General features: G+C 35.9%; 1 protein-coding gene across 1 annotated transcript; it reads left to right on the forward strand.

Annotated features, from left to right (window-relative positions):
• Positions 1 to 5,165: 5,165 nt before the first annotated feature.
• LOC142614187 (uncharacterized) lies at positions 5,166 to 9,699 on the forward strand. Its single transcript, XM_075786738.1, has 4 exons — positions 5,166 to 5,474; positions 5,568 to 7,028; positions 7,177 to 7,351; positions 8,845 to 9,699. The coding sequence occupies exons 1-4, from the start codon at positions 5,322 to 5,324 to the stop codon at positions 9,423 to 9,425; spliced, it is 2,370 nt and encodes a 789-aa protein (XP_075642853.1). The 5' UTR covers positions 5,166 to 5,321; the 3' UTR covers positions 9,426 to 9,699.
• The last annotated feature ends 7,828 nt before the right edge of the window (positions 9,700 to 17,527 follow it).

Consider the following 17,527-nt stretch of genomic DNA (forward strand, 5'->3'; position numbering starts at 1 on the left):
ACAAAAGAAGAATGTTTGGAGGAACTTATCCAACTAGATATGCTAATGATCAGAGCATGCAAGCCCCAAGCGGTTGGGCATGTCTTTATTATGCCATATATGCAAGCGGAACTGGTTGTAAAGCCAAGCTAAACCGTGAGGTCCTTTTCATTTCGTGTACAACATATATATATGCTGGCCTAGATCTTTGATTCCCTCAAAAACTAGAATCAAAGTCTATATATGTAAACCCAGGGGGTTGGCTGAGTTGGTAGAGCTCTCAGCCTCAGGGTGCTTATCTTGGGCTCGGCCAGGGTGTCTTTCAGGTTAAGTCTTCTTCTGCACTTTGAAACGAATTTCTGGTGAGTCTTTCGCGAAATTTCTCCTACGAACAGGTGATTAGTCTGGTTGAAAGAGATCTGGCGTACAACAAAAAAAAAAAAAAAAGTCTATATATGTACGTATTTGTGTTTGTGTTTGTGACGTGTAAATTAATCAGCTCCATCTATCAGAGAATGAAATCATCATGTGGCTGCCACGTGCCTAACAGTCGAAACAGTCACCCACACACTGAGCCTGGTTTTAGCTAGTTCCCCCATGTACTCGTCATGTAGTGAAAGCGGTGACTGTTTGTAGTACGCTATAGATTTTATATATATAGATTAGAGACTAGAGACTAGAGAGTTACACTTTTGGAACGATTATATATGTCCTCCGTTTTGATACAGCCGGTGATCAATCAGACAATCATGATACCTGGCTAAACTTTGCCTGCGTTTGTTTGTCTGTTAATGTTAGTAGCTCTTCACACTACTGACAAACAAACAAAACGATTGGTTTTTAGTTTCCAATGTCACGGGCTTTGCTTTATCCCATTTCACTCATTCTCCCCCTCTCTTTGCTAAAACCTTCCAACTTCCTCGTGATTCACTTTAACAATAGTAAAAAATAAAAACAAAAGGGAGTGAGAGAGTGTTAAACTCTGAAAATAAAGCAAAGTCCGAGACAGAATAGAGTTGGTCGAAAATTCAATAAGTATCTACTCTACTTCTCCTTTTTCTTCTCAATTCAAACAAATTCTTAATTTTCATACATAGTGTATTCTTCCATTATACTAAATTTGTGTTATATATATAACATTAGGTTATGACTAAACTCAAAACTTAATTAAGGGAACATATATAATTTTCTTATTATCTATATGCTTCTGATATTAATTCTTCAATCAATGGAGAGTTGTTATGGTTACGGTTATAATAGGAACTCCATGAATAAAATCACCTGTGCTCATGTTTTTTAGGTAAGTATTGAGCTTACAAGCTTCATGCACTTATTTCCTTCATTCACTGTTCATAATTATGGACAAAGTCATGTATTTACTTTCGAGCGGAAAGAGTTAGTAATTATATGTGTTTTTTAGGCATATATGGCTAGCTGGAACATTCATTTTATAAGGTTATAAATCTCATCCATCGCCCTCTTTCATTCATTGTATTAAAGGGGTAGTTTTGTAAGAGCAATCCATATGTTTATAATATTTTTACAACAAATTATAAATCCTAAGTTATTATTAGTTTTAATTTGTGTACACCACTAACATTAATTTTTTAAACTACCCATAACAGTTTGTCACCTATAATTTATTATAAAATATTATGTATGTTACATTACTTATTTTAGGGTTATTATTGGGTACTCGAAGAGTATGCTCTCGTCCTCTCACCTAGAAGTAAGTCTCACCCAACATAAAACTCACCTATGTTAGAATGAGAGAATATACTTCCAGACTACCTAATAAATTTAATTTGTGTACACCATTAACATTAATTTTTTAATCTACTCATAACAGTTTGCCACCTATAATTTATTATAAAATATTATGTACGTGACATTATTTGTTTTAAGATTATTATTGAATACTCTAAGAGTATAATCTTTTTCTCTCACATAAGAGCAAGTCTCACCCAACATAAAACGCACCCCATGTGAGAATTAGAGAATATATTTCCACACTACCTAATAAATTTCCATCATTTTATTATGTTATGCTTTCTTTTCTTTTTATTGACTGATTAAAAATCACAAAACTGATAGGTGGTCATCAAAAACAACGGCTGAGATCTCCCAATGAATTGGATTGGGAAATGCCAGATGCCAACAAGATTGGGAGGGTAGTATAGGAAATAGGAGAGGTCAATGAAGGGTGTGGGTTGGTCATTCAAACCCACACACAGCCCGAGGAAGTGGGTGGGCTGACTGACATGTTGAGAGCATTACCCACGGAGGCTTACGCTTACCTGCAAGGAATAGTGGTTTTAGTATTTGGCGCTTTTCAAAGCTTTTTTATTACTCATCGAATAATGCTAGCAGCAACAATGCTGCACAGCCAGGCACAGGCAACAAATTTATAATAATAATAAAATCACTTTTTTTATTCATTTACAATCAAAATTATTATCATATATTCATATGAATCTCAATTAGATGTTAAAATTATTTGTATTATATATCAATCACAATAAATTTAACTCAGGATACAATAATGTGAGGATCCAAGGACTAAAGATTGGAAGCACCGTAGTAGTTTTAAGTTGTTCCTCACGAAGAAGCATCTATAGCCTAAGAAGTGAGATTGCCTGAAGAGAGAATGGGAAGTAACAGAATGTTCTTAGGGAGTATAAGAGGTGAAAGTGGGCACCTTAGGGGATAAATAAGATATTTGTGGGAGGTTTCTTGTAAAGTCTTACCTACTCCTCCGTATTTAATTCCTGACAACGACTTTATCAGTTGCATTAATGAGGAAGTGACCCGAACAATAAATCCACAACTCAGTAACTCCTCCCACCACCTTCACTAAAAGTCTAATGTGACAAGTGTCCTAAGGGGTTAGGAGGATTGAAGATGAAGGGCTTGGATGCAAGAAGCTATGTAGTACATAAAAGAAAGAGACTCTCAAATAAAGGGGATCCAAAAATAATTAAGGAAAGGGATTATAACTAAAACAGTAATTGAGAAAAATAGAGTGAACAATGCATGTAACAACCAAAAAATATTGTCCTCGAGCAAACTTGTAAAGATCCATCTACACATTTAAATCTTAGACTTTTGCCTCCTTCTTCTCTATCTTTGTCCTCGGGTGAAGTCCAACTTATTCATCCCACTTTTATTACAAATATTTATTAATTTGGGACAGGGTTGGGAATATCAATCTCACTATTCTAAATGAGCTTGGGCAACCAATCTTTCATGCTCTTACAAATATTTTTAGGTTAGATCAAATATTATTTTATCATAAGATCACTATTGAGCATTGACATAAACTTTTATATTCACTGATTACATTAATTGTTACAATAAAATATTATGAGAATGACTTATTAAAATAATATTATAAACTATTTTTGTGTGATACAGTGAATATTATTGTGGGGGAACGAGGATCCAAATGCTTGATGAAGTTCATGTGGAGGTAAACCTTAGGAAACGTAGGTGGGTTATCCTTAGAAAATATACACTTAACTCGTACTTAGGCTGAGCAATTATAATTGACGAGGGTGTCGAGGACATTTGCTTAACTTCGGAAGGTCGAGGGACAGAGTCAAAGGGAGCACGACGCAATCCGAGGGGAGACAAAGATAACTTGGTATTGAACATGGAGGAGAAGTAAAAGGAATGACAACGTGGCCATCTCATTCGCATTAAATGCACTGCAACCACTTAGCTGACCCCATTAATGGATAAATAACCATGAATAGTATTCTCACAACTAACACCCTAGTGTAAAAACCTTCTAACAAGGTCTTGATGGGATAAGTATTAAAAAAGTCTGTTCATGACCTTTTAATGTAGGATCCAAATGCATCTTTGCTAAGTTATATAAAGCCAAAAAGCACCTAGATCAGAGGTAGATCTAGTTTTGAGAGAGAAAAAGAGAGAGATAAATCATCCAATTGCAACATCATCCTTGGACTAAACTCGATGATGAACACTAAGCTATTTCTAAGCTATTTTCAGTTAAATATTAATCACTACGTACGTAGTTTTGATATGAACTTCACATTCTGATTTATAACGTGTACTTAAAAGTTGGTCATGCATCCTATCTCTATAAATTAATTATGTGAGTAAATAGTAATTAGATTGAAATCAACCATATTTATTTGATCTACTTTTACCTGCCATAATTATAAATTTTATTATGTTTATATTTATAAATTTGATATATATAATTTAAATATTAATTTATTAATTATTATAATCAACCCGAGTTCTAATAATTGCCTTTTGACTTGCTAAGGTCATAATATAGTAATAGATTTAGGTTTTTCTCTTCCTTAAAGTGCTACTTTTTATAAGTGAATTAGCGGTTTCCCTTCCATGTGTTTGTAGGTCGACAAGTTGCTTTCTCGCCTGGGCTTTCTTCCTAAATAAAAGCTGGGTTAAGTCTCCCTCTCCTCCATAATTTCCATTTTCTTTGTAGGGTTGCAATTCGTTGCCTTTGTGCTCTTTGGACTAGCTTTGGCGGCAATCTCATGTATTTCAGTTTTTGTTCCAAAGAGTAATCTCACCACACAGGGGGTGGTACATGCTACTTGAAAAGGTACATATAAATGTATGTCTAGTATCTATAAAATTGAACATTCAGCGTACATCCTACCCATTTATGGAAGACCTACCTCATTTAATTTGTTGTTGAATTTTTTGAGACATCTTCATTAAAGATGCATACTTGACGGTTGTAGCCGCTTTCAAAATGGCTTTCTTTCATAATAAAAATGGCGTGAGGGTCAAACAAATCCTTAAGTCGATCCTTCACCCATTTAGGATTGCGATTGGTTTAACCCAACCATATAAATTTAATTACTAATTATATTATCAAATTACTCCTATTATTTTTTTAAAATTGTTAGCTCATAACATTTTCCATATCTTTTATAATTGTTGACAGTGAATTAGAATTTAGGACAACATATCTATATGGATTTAGCCATTTTTTTTGCCCCGCCCTGCAATGACTAATGAGAAGTGACAACCCAATTGCCAAATCCCCAAACTGCCCGACCCAACTCTTATTTTGGCATTTTTCACTAAAACTACAAAAGCAGGCATCAAGTTTTCCATTAATACCGACTTTATCCTCATACTCCAACCCCACCTTTAAAAAGACCAGAAAAGCGGGAGTCACTGTTAAAAACCCCATGCTCTCTTTCTCTCTCTCACTCTCACAAATGTAGAGACGAGAGGAGGCTCTTTGAGAGTTTCGAAGCTGTTTGGACACACAGAAAATTTTAGAAAGTAAAAGAAAAAAAAAGTGAGGTACGAATTTTCCGGGAAATCAAAACATGACAACGGGGATAATGCAAGAGCAGAATAACCTGGAGAAACACATTGAGAAGCAAATGGGTTGCATGTCTGGCTTCCTTCAGATCTTCGACCGCCATCAGATTCTCACTGGAAAACGTTTACACTCAGCCAAACGCCTCCCTCCCGCTACGGTGAGATTTCTCTTTCTCTTTCTCTCTTTTTATATTCTCTGTTTGGTTACTGAGAAGATGGAAGGAAAATTGATTTGTATGCACATTTTTCAGGCGGTGGAATCAACACCAGAGTCGGAGAAGAGCGTGGTTTCGGCTTCGCCGTCGGTATCGAAAGAATTGGAGAAGCAACAACAAGCGAGATCGGCACCATCGCCGGAAAGACCGAAGCAGCAGAGTCAGCTACCAGAGCTCCGATCTCCGGTGCCGGAATCAGCAACTCCTTCAGAGACACCTCCTCCTCCTCCGAAGTCGCCGCTTCCTTTCCCGGTTTTCGAACTAAAGGAAGGCACGAAGTCGTCGTGGAAGTTCTCCAGAGAAGCTCCGAGGCTCTCTTTGGATAGCAGAGCCGTGGTTGACGCGAAAGGAAGCTTGAAGCCTCGAGAGATCCGTACAAACGGTGCGTTTTCGTCGTCGAATCGATGCGAAGCAGTGGAGAGCGATAAGCAGAGTAATAGTAAGTCTCCGAGTGTGATTGCTAGGCTCATGGGACTCGAATCGTTACAGGATTCGGATCCGGAACCGGGTAAGAAAGCGGAGCTCCGGAGATCCGCGTCGGAGTCTAGAGTTTCCAGAGATCTGTTCCAGCACGGCAACAACTTCAATTTCCAGGTGATAAGGCCAACAAATCAGAATATGAATTCACAGAGTAATAACGTTCCGAACAATGTGATCAGAGAGAATGTAGGCTATGCAGTAGCTAAGGAAACGCACCGTTTCGGTGATAGACCTGTACGGAATCATAATCATAATGTGAAGACTGAGGTGGCTAGAACGGTGTCGTATAGAGGAATGGCACAGAGGAAGAGTTTCTTTGATTCAGCGGACTTCTTTCCAGAGCAAGCGAAACGGGGCGTTTCGATCTACGGAGAGATTGAGAAGAGGTTGAGGATGCGAGGGATTGAAGAACCGTCCAAAGATTTGGAGACTTTGAAGCATATTCTCGAAGCTCTGCAACTCAAAGGCCTTTTGCATTCGAAGAAAGCTAAAAACCAAATGAGCCACCAGAACTTCGTTTACGATCGGAACGGCGAGTCTCCGATCGTCGTAATGAAGCCAGCAAGGTCTCCGGCGAGCCGCATTAGTCGCGGTGGAAACGAATCGCCGCCGTCGAGCTTCAGATCGAGGCCTGGTCCTCGCAGGAATACAAACGAGGTGTCGCCGGCGGTGAGTCCGAGGCGCGACCGGCCGGAGATTGATCGGAATGGAAGGTACCAAGCGAGAGGACGAAATGCGAACTCGCCAACTCGGAGTGAGAGCAGCCCGAGTCGAAGGAGAATTGACTCGGTGGAAAACAGAAGAGTCTCTCCGGTCCAATCTCCTAAGGTTAGTGCAAGGAGAATTGGATCATCAGATCAACCAATCACAAGCCGATCACCGCGAATGAAGAAACCAACGGCTGAGATTTATCAAAAGGATGAGAAGGTTTTTAGTAATCCAGCTGAGGATGAGTCATACTCATCCACCACCGTTTCAGAGAGCAGTATTAGCACTTCTTCACAAACCGATATAGAGGTACATCATAATAATAATAATAATAATAATAATAATAATAATAATAATAATAATAATGCATTGCATTAATTAATCCTTGAGATTATATTATTTGTTTGTGCTAGATATTAATTTTAATGGTTTTTTTTTTTTTAAACTTTTGTTGCAGAGGTTGAAGGTGGAGGAATACAAGGAGGGGAGGAGTTTATTGGAGAGGTGTGATAAGCTGCTTCACAGTATAGCTGAGTTGCAACCGAGTCCAGTCTCGGTGCTAGACTCTTCGTTTTACAAGGACGAGTCGTCATCGCCTTCTCCAGTAATGAAACGGAGCATTGATTTCAAAGGTACCAAAATAAAATGACACACAGATATTTAGTAGATATTTAGTGCACTAAACGTTGTAATGTGAATGGATGAAAAAAGTGTCTAGAAAGGTTAAACTCCGAACACTAACAAACAACACAGCCCCTAAATTCTGCATATGATTATTATTCTATGGGTGACGTTTGCCTTATGATATTGAATTATTATCATTGACTTATTTTCACTTTGGGTGAAACTGCAATGAAGCAGAGGTACACAACAATTTTATAATTTATCCGTGGGTTCTTAAAAGAAAACGGGGGTTACATCCAATTATTTTTTTGTTTGTTAAGAGGGTTAGTATATTAGAGTAATATTACAAATGTTTGCTGTGCGTTACAAGAGGTGAGCAAGTTCTGCACCACAACCTTTGCATAATCAAAAGTTACAAAAATAGAGTGTGTACATAATATTGTTATAAAATAAATATACTAATATGATTTTTGCATGGGTTTATGTTGCACAGCGTATTATTTCAATAGTTATTAAAAGAATTGTGAAAATTGTAGTGTTTTTCTATATTATTGAACATATGCTTTACCTTGATAACTTTTTAATTAAATTCGCATATGCTTGCATTGATAACATTGTAGTGTTGTTTTTCTTTTATTAATTTTGAAATTATTATATTCATTACTGACGCGGGTGGAATTAATTGGGTAGTTTGGTCCAGTTCATTCCAACGGTACAGTTGGTGGGAAATTCGAAATGTGCCATAAGGGGAACACAGCGAAGAGTAGTAGTACTAGAGAGCAGAGAGTCACGTGGGAGTGGATGGTTTGTGGTGGGAGTATTGATTCTTATTACGACGGCGTATCCTAGGCAAACAGAATAGATGAAGTGTAACAATTAATAAGTATTATTCAACTTTAGATTAAATTGGAAAGGGATGGAGACCTCTCTTTCTCTGGAAATTTGCCTGATGTGAGAAAATGTAACCAAACCTCACCGTACATTGTACACTGTAGCTGGTTGCAAAGAAAGAATATACCTGGCTGAAATTGACTGACTGGTAAGGTGTGTGTCTCCCTTGGGAGAACCCCAATAGATCGGAGTATATTTAGAGCCAGTTTATGTAGCTTTTGGGTTTTTTGTTCAGGCCAGACCCCTTTTCAAGGTCCGTACTTATGTTAACTATATATAGCCATTTCGTTAGGCAGAGTCTTGGAAACCTTATGTATGTCGTTTTATGAAGTCTTTTTTGAAAGGTTTTTTTTTTTTTGGAAAGGGTCGTTTTATGAAGTCTTGAAAACAAAAGAACGTATTCATGCATTCCTAGCATTAGTTTCTGATTTGACTTGACTGACTCGCGTACACCCATAAACATTAGACCAGTATATGTCACTCTTCGTTAAGGCAACTTCATCCATTGTCTTGTTACCCTCACACTTCGTACTGTAAGATATTTTAAACAATTAATGTTAAGCATTATAGTGTCTGATTTTGTTTTTTGTGTTTTGGGTATATTTATCAGATCAACCAGTTGAATTGGAAGATGATATTTGGAGCCTGGCAATGTCATCCTTGGAATCAAAATCCGAAGACAAATCCGATGATTGTGATTTTGTCTACATATCGGAAATCCTCCGGGCTTCAATTTATTTACCCGAAGATTCTGATATATTCCTATTACTGGAGAAGCAACAATATTTGAAAGGAAAGGACACATCTAAGGTTTCAAGACTCCAAAGAAGGCTAATTTTCGATACAATCAATGAAATTCTTGACCGAAATAGACAATTGCCGCCTTGGAAGCCCAATTCATGGACGAGTTCTGCTTCACTGCAGCCAATTTGGTCAGAATTTCAGAGGATTCAAGAGAGGGATGCATCAGAGGACTTGTTTGAGGTGATTTGTGGTGTGTTGAGAAAGGACTTAGCAATGGGGGATGCCATTAGTGGATGGGTGGACTGCCCGATTGAGATGTCTGAAGCGGTTTTAGATATTGAACGGCTGATATTCAAGGATTTGATCGGCGAGACCATTGGAGATCTCGCTGTTCTTTCCGGGGATTGTAATAAAGTCTCAGCACTTCGTAGGAAGTTGATGTTCTAATGAAAGTGAGGGAAACATAAAGAGGCCCTATAGTTTGTTTTTGGCGCGCTTTCTTTGGATCCTTGCTTTCTTTGTGTTGATTATTGTTTTTAGGTTTTACTATTAGGTTTAGTTTGACACCCCCCCCCCCCCCCCCTTTTTTCTTTGGGTTTTAAAAAAAATGATGGAAAATATCTATGTGCCCCTGAAGTCCAGGCAAAATCTAACTGTCACTTTTGCAATGTGTAAAAAGGTGGGATATTAATTATTATCTTTGGAACCACAATTGAAGTTATGTAGAATTGCATGTGTGTGTGTCACTTTTCAAGAATATAGTATTTTGTTTGCATTTCAATAAAAGTACTTTTGGTCATGTCCCCCATGCCATTAGATAATCAAAAAAAGGTTAAGTGAAAGGGTAAAAGAAGGCAGTGTTTTCAAGATTAAATTCTTCAAAGCTAAGTTATAATGCGTGTGTTTTGTCTCAGAGTGAATGCTAACCTCTGGGTAATCATTTCTTGGCTGTTGCTGAAAAATATGATCTAAAAATTACCAACTCCTTCGGGCTCTAACATCCTAACAAATATAGGTGGCCTCAATTACTATGCATGGCCCATTAGTACAGTATGATCAACCTTAATTACCTTTCTTATTTTTATAAGATGAGAATTGTAATTTGCGAGTCAACCACCTTGAAATAACTTTCTTTCATCCAAAAGTATTTCTCCTCACATGGGTTGAAATCAACCTCTTTATTAGTCTTTATTTATGACAAAGAAACAAGTCAATCCATGGCAGAGACCCCTGGTGCCTCCATTAAATGAGGACTGCTCTATTAAAAATTTTAAATGATAATTTAATTGACATCAAACGGAAAGATAAATCCTCTATGTTTTTTGTTTTTTTTTGTTTTTAAACTTATTATACAGGGAAGGGGAGGGGAGGGGAGGGGAGGGGATTTTAACCTAGCTTCTCTTCATGAGATAGATCAAAACAGTTTTACAAATAAAGGAAAAAGTAATATGCAATTTCAGGAAAAACTTTAGATAGTCTCTGATTCTTGTATGCATGACAAAAATCCATCAATAACACACCCTCATATGTAGTATGCATTCACTGGCTAACTTAACCACTTGGGTCACACGTCTTTCTGATGACTTATTTCACCTGTGCAACAGAAAATATTGATGGATTTTTAAAAAAAAAAAAAATTTCTCTAGAATTTTAAAGCCATTCGATATAATAATAGAGCATGCAAAAGGGCCTTGTTCATAATAACAATAATAGAACTACAACTATTTATACAATTTTTGTTACAATTTACTGATTGGTGAATTGTGAGAAGCGGAACTGTAAACTTAGCACTTGCTCTCCACTACTCACAACTAGTGATGCTGTTGTGAAAATTGTGTAACATTGCGGTAGTAGCATGTTTCTATTCATAAACATCATGGAAGAGTTTGTGTGACTGTGACTGAATAGTGAATAGGAATTATTTCCGGGGGCCAACGTACATATTGGCAGAAACCCTTCAGTTGTATTTACAAAGTACTCCAATTAAAGGAAATTTATTTCCCCTTTGGTTTCTCCTATGTTATTATATAATGCAGCTGTATAAACCAGACAACTAGAAATACACGATTGAAACGGATTTTCAGTGCAAATTAAATAAAGTGGATAAGCTAGTGGAAAAATGTTAATCCAAACGCATGTTAAGACATATGTTGGGTCAACCTGTTGTTCACAGAACAGGTTGTGTTAGGTCTATTTTTAACAGACTCTTACAATGCCCCTAACTAACACTGCGGTTATTGATTCTAGGCTGACAAACGGGTCAATGTTTAAGTCTTTCAAGCACTGGTACTTAAGCCACATTTTTTTTTTCTCTCTTTAATGAGCCAATATGGCAAAGCCTTGCTACCTATTAAATTGGGTATGGCCCATCAATCAACACATTTTTCCTATTGCTGAGGCCTGAGAGTGGTCTGTGGTCCATTAATCATTCATGCCAAACACTACCTGATGTTAACACTTTGATCCTTTTAGAGTTTAGAACATAACAAAAGGGAAAAAATTGAACTCTTTCTTCCAAATCTAAATTCATTCAGTCTGAAATGTAGCATGCGGGATTGGATGGTTAAATTTGTACACTCAAATCAGTGTTTATCCATATCTTTGAATTTTCTTCCTCATTGGTGAAGAATGGTACCGCTCTGGGCCTCATATGTTTCTGCTTTGGTTTGGCAATTTTTGATCATGCCATCGATAATAATGGCAATGATAAAAAGTTCAACATGGTGGGGCTGGTTGAGAAGAGCTGAGAGCGACCTCAGCACAGTTTTTCTCCCAGTTGTGGGCCTTAATTTCTCTTCCTATTTTCCCTCTCCATAGTAGGCCCTCTGGTCCATATCCCGGCTCTCTGAAACATTGCACCAGCCCATCTCTCTCTCTCTCTCACTCAGAAAATGTTTTTTTTTTTATAATTTTTTTTTAAGTTTATAAATTCAATAAGTTTTGGAACACAACATTTATCAAAACTTCTCAATATTGTCAGAACTTTTCTCACAACTGTTGACACTTGTTTTGATAGTTGTATAATAAAAATAATGTCAATTATAGACCCATGTAAAAGTGCTGTTATTTCAATCCTAAAAGCAATTAAAAAAAATTTTGCCGTGTTCCTATTTACTTACTGTTATAAATCACATGTGGACATAAACTTTGAATTTTTTTTTTATTTTTTATACAAGATAGAATTTCTACTCTAATCTAATATAAGTATATATGTGTATGAAACTCCCTCCTAGAAACTTGAACCTTGACTCTTACCATCCACACTCCATAAGGGTGACCACCGCATCAAGAGTGTGACATAAACTTTGATTGGAGAAGCCTAACAAACGGTGTTTTCTGCCTCCTTTATTCAATCGGTAATAAGCGGGGATCTTTAAAAGCAGAAGAAGCTAAAACCAAGAGTTTCTCAAACAAGGAAAAAACTGGGGTCCTTGTCATCCTAAAAGGGCACAATCATTTCTATGTATATGTGAGAGATGTGGATGGGTGCACTGGCAGAGGCACATGCCATTGCTAATTTGCTATGGACTTTTCTTCCATTTAAGTGGTATATCTTTTATTTTTGGGATAGTAACTCGGTGACCTCATATGTAAAAAAAACCTTCACTGAATATTGTCCAATCCTTGTTCTGATTTGTTGTCATTTTCATCCTCATTGTTGTCTACTCAATTGGGTCCTTTGTCAGTTGATAATTTTGACTACACTATGTGAATCCATTATTGGCCATTGCTCTGTTGTGTGAAGTTAGGCACTGATGCTCTACTCCAAACTCATGCTCAGTGTACTCCCCAATGAAATGAAACTATGAAAAGAAACCTGCTCCTGTCGTACTTGGTATGAAACAAAAAGCTAACCAAAATGTTTTGTTGTATATGATCTACTTCTGACTACTATCAAGTTTTCAGCTAACGGGGCTATAACTGGTCTGTTGAATCATTGATTAGGATTTAGGAGCGTTATGCTCTAAGTCTGCAAAACCAAAACTAATAGCATTTTACATCTTGAGACTGTTTATGTGCTTTGTATAGTTTACTCCTTTGAGAGAAAAACACATATTCCTTCGACTTTTTTATCTGCATTAATAATAATAATAATTTACTCTCATTCAAAAATATAGTGGAAAAGGTAATGATAGGAAATGAGGAGGGCAAAGTGAAAACTGAAAAGGATGGCTAGCTAGAAGCAAAGTAATAGGGCTTAAGCAATGTATTGTAGTTGATGAGGTTCTCAAATTCACAATTAAGCTTAAGCTTGTCTAGCAAATTTATCGAATAGCTTAGACCTGCCTTTATTTCTCAAAGTTTCTCAAAAAGCTTAGACCTGCCTACATCACTGTGACATCCATATTACAACCCCCAAAAAAAAAAAACAATCTTCAGTGGTTCAGCCATGAATCCTCAATGTACTAATCAAGATCAACCATATGACTAAAAGGATTGCCATGACAATTTGAATCAAAATGGAGCAAGAACTTGATGATATAGTATATTTAAGGAGAAATGTTAGTACCATAAAAAATTTTACAACTTTTGCCATAATTTGCCATGTGGTGATTTGTGAATGATAAAAGTATGAACCCACATAAACTTTACTAGTTTTATCCACTATTCACAACTTATTATGTGGCGAGTTGTGAGAAAAGTTATAAGGTTTTTATGGTTACCAATATTGTTCATACTGAAGCAATCGGTTTTTGTAAAAATTGGTTATTAATGGCATTGTCCCCTTTGAATACAAGTTTCATGGTCATGATGGTCTTTGGGTTCTTCTGATGGGGAGACCAACTAAATCCAGGTTATTTGAGCAACAATAATGAAAGAAATAACGGGGCATCATAAATGTTTTGAACAGAAAATTTTCAAAACCAGCCCATAAAAGAATGAGTGGGGCAACTTATATTAAACTTTTCCTAATGTCAGACCAAGAAGGAGGTCTATTTATCCTATATTTAGGCCTGTTCTATGAGAGTGGCACGAACTACTATTTACGAACATTTAGCAAGTTAGGGAATTTGGGCTAGGATTTTTTTTTTTTGGGGGTGCCTTTGTTTTGATTTCAATATCAAAAATTCATTTTGTTAAGGCCCAGAAAATGGTCCGGGCCAAGAAAACCCAGCCCAGTGTAGATTCTATAGGCCTAAGTTTAACACACAATAGCCTAAAATGTATGATGTATATATCGGGAAGGGTGACCAAAACAAATTTGTGCAGTTTTAAGTTTTAACCCCAAAAAATAAGCTTAAATGAATTTTTAGTCCCTCTATTTTGCACTTTTTTCATTTTGATTCTTACATTTTATTTTTACCATTTTTAATCTCTAAACCAATTAACGTCTGACATTTAGGTCATTTCTGTTGCCCAACTAATAGTAAAAGCTGACGTGGCTGACGGTGGTAAAAAAATAATATAATCACACACATTAATTAATTAAATTAAAAACAAATATCAAAATAAAAAAAATTTATTTAAAAAAAACTCATTAGTTTTTGGGAAAACATGACTGTTAATAATCTTCATGTTCTTCTTCTTTTTCTTCAGAACATGAACTTCATGTTCTTCACCAAATCAAGACAAACCCAACCGGCCAACATTCATAATCAATCTTAACACAGAAAATTCTAACACGTTCAACATTAAAACCTCTAATAAATCAAACCCATAAATCCAAGAAATAGACCCATAAACCCATAACCAAAGAACTTGAATCCAAATCAAAGAACTCTCCTAGAAAATTTCTTTCAAACTAAACACTAAAAAAATTCACATCTAAAAAGCCGATGCATCATAACATTTTCTTTCCACCCAAAATCATAAATTTTCTTATAAAACAACACACACACACACAAACCCAACCAATTCAGCTCACAATAACAACAAACCCAACCAAACTCATAAATTATTCTTGAACAATCATCAACATTTTCCCCAAAAAATCAAGATTTTCTTTCAAGCTAAACACTAAAATAACTCACATTTAACAAACAAACATAAACACAAACACAAACCCAGCCAACAAACTTAAACACAAATCTAGAAATTTTCTTTCTACCTGAACCCAAACCTAGAAATTTTCTCTCTATCCAAACACAGAAAAATCCAGCCACCACCTCCACTGGTCAAACCTAGCCACCAAACATAAACACAAACCCAACCAACAAACTTAAACACAAATCCAGAAATTTTCTTTTTACCCAAACACAGAAAAATCCAGTCACCACCTCCACCGATCAAACCCACCACCACAACACTTATCAAACAATCAAGAGAGAGAGAGAGAGAGAGAGAGTCGGGTTTAGATAAAGAAAAAGTCAAAGATTCAGAGAAAAACAACCCACCACCACCGATTGAACTCGAACCCATCAAACTTGCTGGAAGAGTTGTCTGATCCCTAGACGGTTGCCTCACTTTGACTTGGTCTCGGCTCGCACCTAGCAAAGCCGTGGTCAAGCCTGGGAGTCAAGCTATGACATCGACTCGAGAACAGTCATGTCATGGAAAAGCTCAAGGTTGTCATCACCCTTGCCGAGAGAGTGAGATTAAGAGATAGAGATAGAGGTTTGGAGAGATTTGATGGGGACTTTGGAATAGCTCAAAGAGAGGAGAAGAGAATTTTTTTTTTTTTTTTTTCCATACGTGGAGAAGAGAAATTGGTTTATAAGGATTTGTTTGGTTTTAGTTAGGAATTGTAATTGGAAATGGAATTGGAAGAAAGAGATGGTCTAAACATGTTTCCAACCAAATTGGGGAAAAAACATGTTTTTCCGAATATTCTAATGAAAAAGAAAATTTTTCGAATATTTTGTTTTTTAACTTTGTTCAAGATTTTTTTTAGATCTTAATTTTTGAGATTTTTGGGTTTTAATTTTGTTTTTTCTATTTAGTTAAAATTAATAAATTAATTTTTTAAATTTATACACTAATGAGACATTTTTTAATACCAAAATAAAATTTATTATTATTATTTTAATGTTTTTAAATGATTTTTAATTCTCTCTGTCAGCCATCTCATTTTTCACTGCTAGTTAGCTGACAGTAATGACTTAAATATCACGTATTAATTGGTTTAGGGACTAAAAGTGGTAAAAATAAAATGTAGAGACTAAAATAGAAATCGGGTCAAAATGTAGAGACCAAAAGTGCATTTATGCACAAAAAATAAGAGCAGAATTTTCATCTACAATTCTCTTTTTGTGGTATTTTTCTATTCTCTTATTACGTTTTTTTCTCTTACGTATATATGATGTGTTATTCCTTTATTAAAAATTGATGTTATTGTTTTGTTTTTATTCTTATGCATAATGTCTCTCCTGAAGAGGCTCACCTAGCCCTCACCGGCTGGCTCTACTCTTGTTTCCTTTTGAATTAGTGGCACTATGAAATAGCATATATACTCTAATACCATTGGATAGCTGGAAATTAGTCACTTCATATACTTAGGTTTGCAATGTTATTATTGTTTACTCAAAAAAAAAAAAATGAATAGGGATGTTTATCCCATGTCTAGTGTCCGCTGTTTATAACCCCAATCTATAACTACAAAGGTTAGACCATTTTGTAGTTGTACTCTGGTTATGTAATGTAATATAAACCTAGTTTAACACATTATTATCATTTTTGTGTGTGTTCTAATAAGTATTACTATTTACTCAAAAAAAAAAAGTTTGCAATGTTAATAAATAATTAATCTAAAAGATTATTTTTCTGGACTTTTATAAATAAAAAATCTGAGAGCCTATATCTTCCCCTATGTGTTATTCATTCAAAATCAGTGTTAATAACTGGATTTCTTTGTGTGCCTTGTCATTTACCTTTAGTTGGCCTGACCAAAAAATTCCCCCACATGTCAAGTTGTGGTTATAACAGACAAAAATGTTTCAATTGAATAGTCACAATATGGTTTTTCTTGGTTCTTGATAGGATCTTAAATTAGCATATAGCTTGTAAATAAGCCATCCATTAGAGTCATTGATTGATAATTTGGGGCCTCAGAGACTATCAAGATGGAGGCATCTCCCTTCCAATAAGAAATTCCTAGAATTAGAAATTTCTGTGGTCTGAGACTTTTCTTCCATAACCAAGCTCCAAAGCTTTGATTGTACATATTTATAGATTCTACTGGAATGCATATGAAATGCTTCTCAAATTTGATGCATATTTACCTTTGATTGTACATATTTATGGTTCTATTTGAGAAACAGAATACTTAAATTTAAAAACATAAATTTGATGCTTCTCAATTCCAATGCTTATTTTGTTCCTAGTACTATTCACATTACTGTACTATACACATATCATATGCTTGACATCCCAACAATACAGTTTTATCTGCCTTTAATGTCTAAACTGGTTAGCTGAGAATAAAAAATTATTCTTTTAGCCCACAAATGCAAATTGTCCTTCCACTTGTTGTCGCACATTTGGACACCCAAGAAAAAACTTCAAAGCAAAATTATTTAGGAGATTTTACTTTTACATTGGGTCAAAGTGGGTCTGAGCACTCGGTCACTCTCCTAATGAGACAGAAAGACTGCAGAGGAATCTTAGCTTGG

Source organism: Castanea sativa, chromosome 10 (genome assembly GCF_040712315.1).
Source record: "Castanea sativa cultivar Marrone di Chiusa Pesio chromosome 10, ASM4071231v1".
Classification (NCBI taxonomy): domain Eukaryota; kingdom Viridiplantae; phylum Streptophyta; class Magnoliopsida; order Fagales; family Fagaceae; genus Castanea; species Castanea sativa.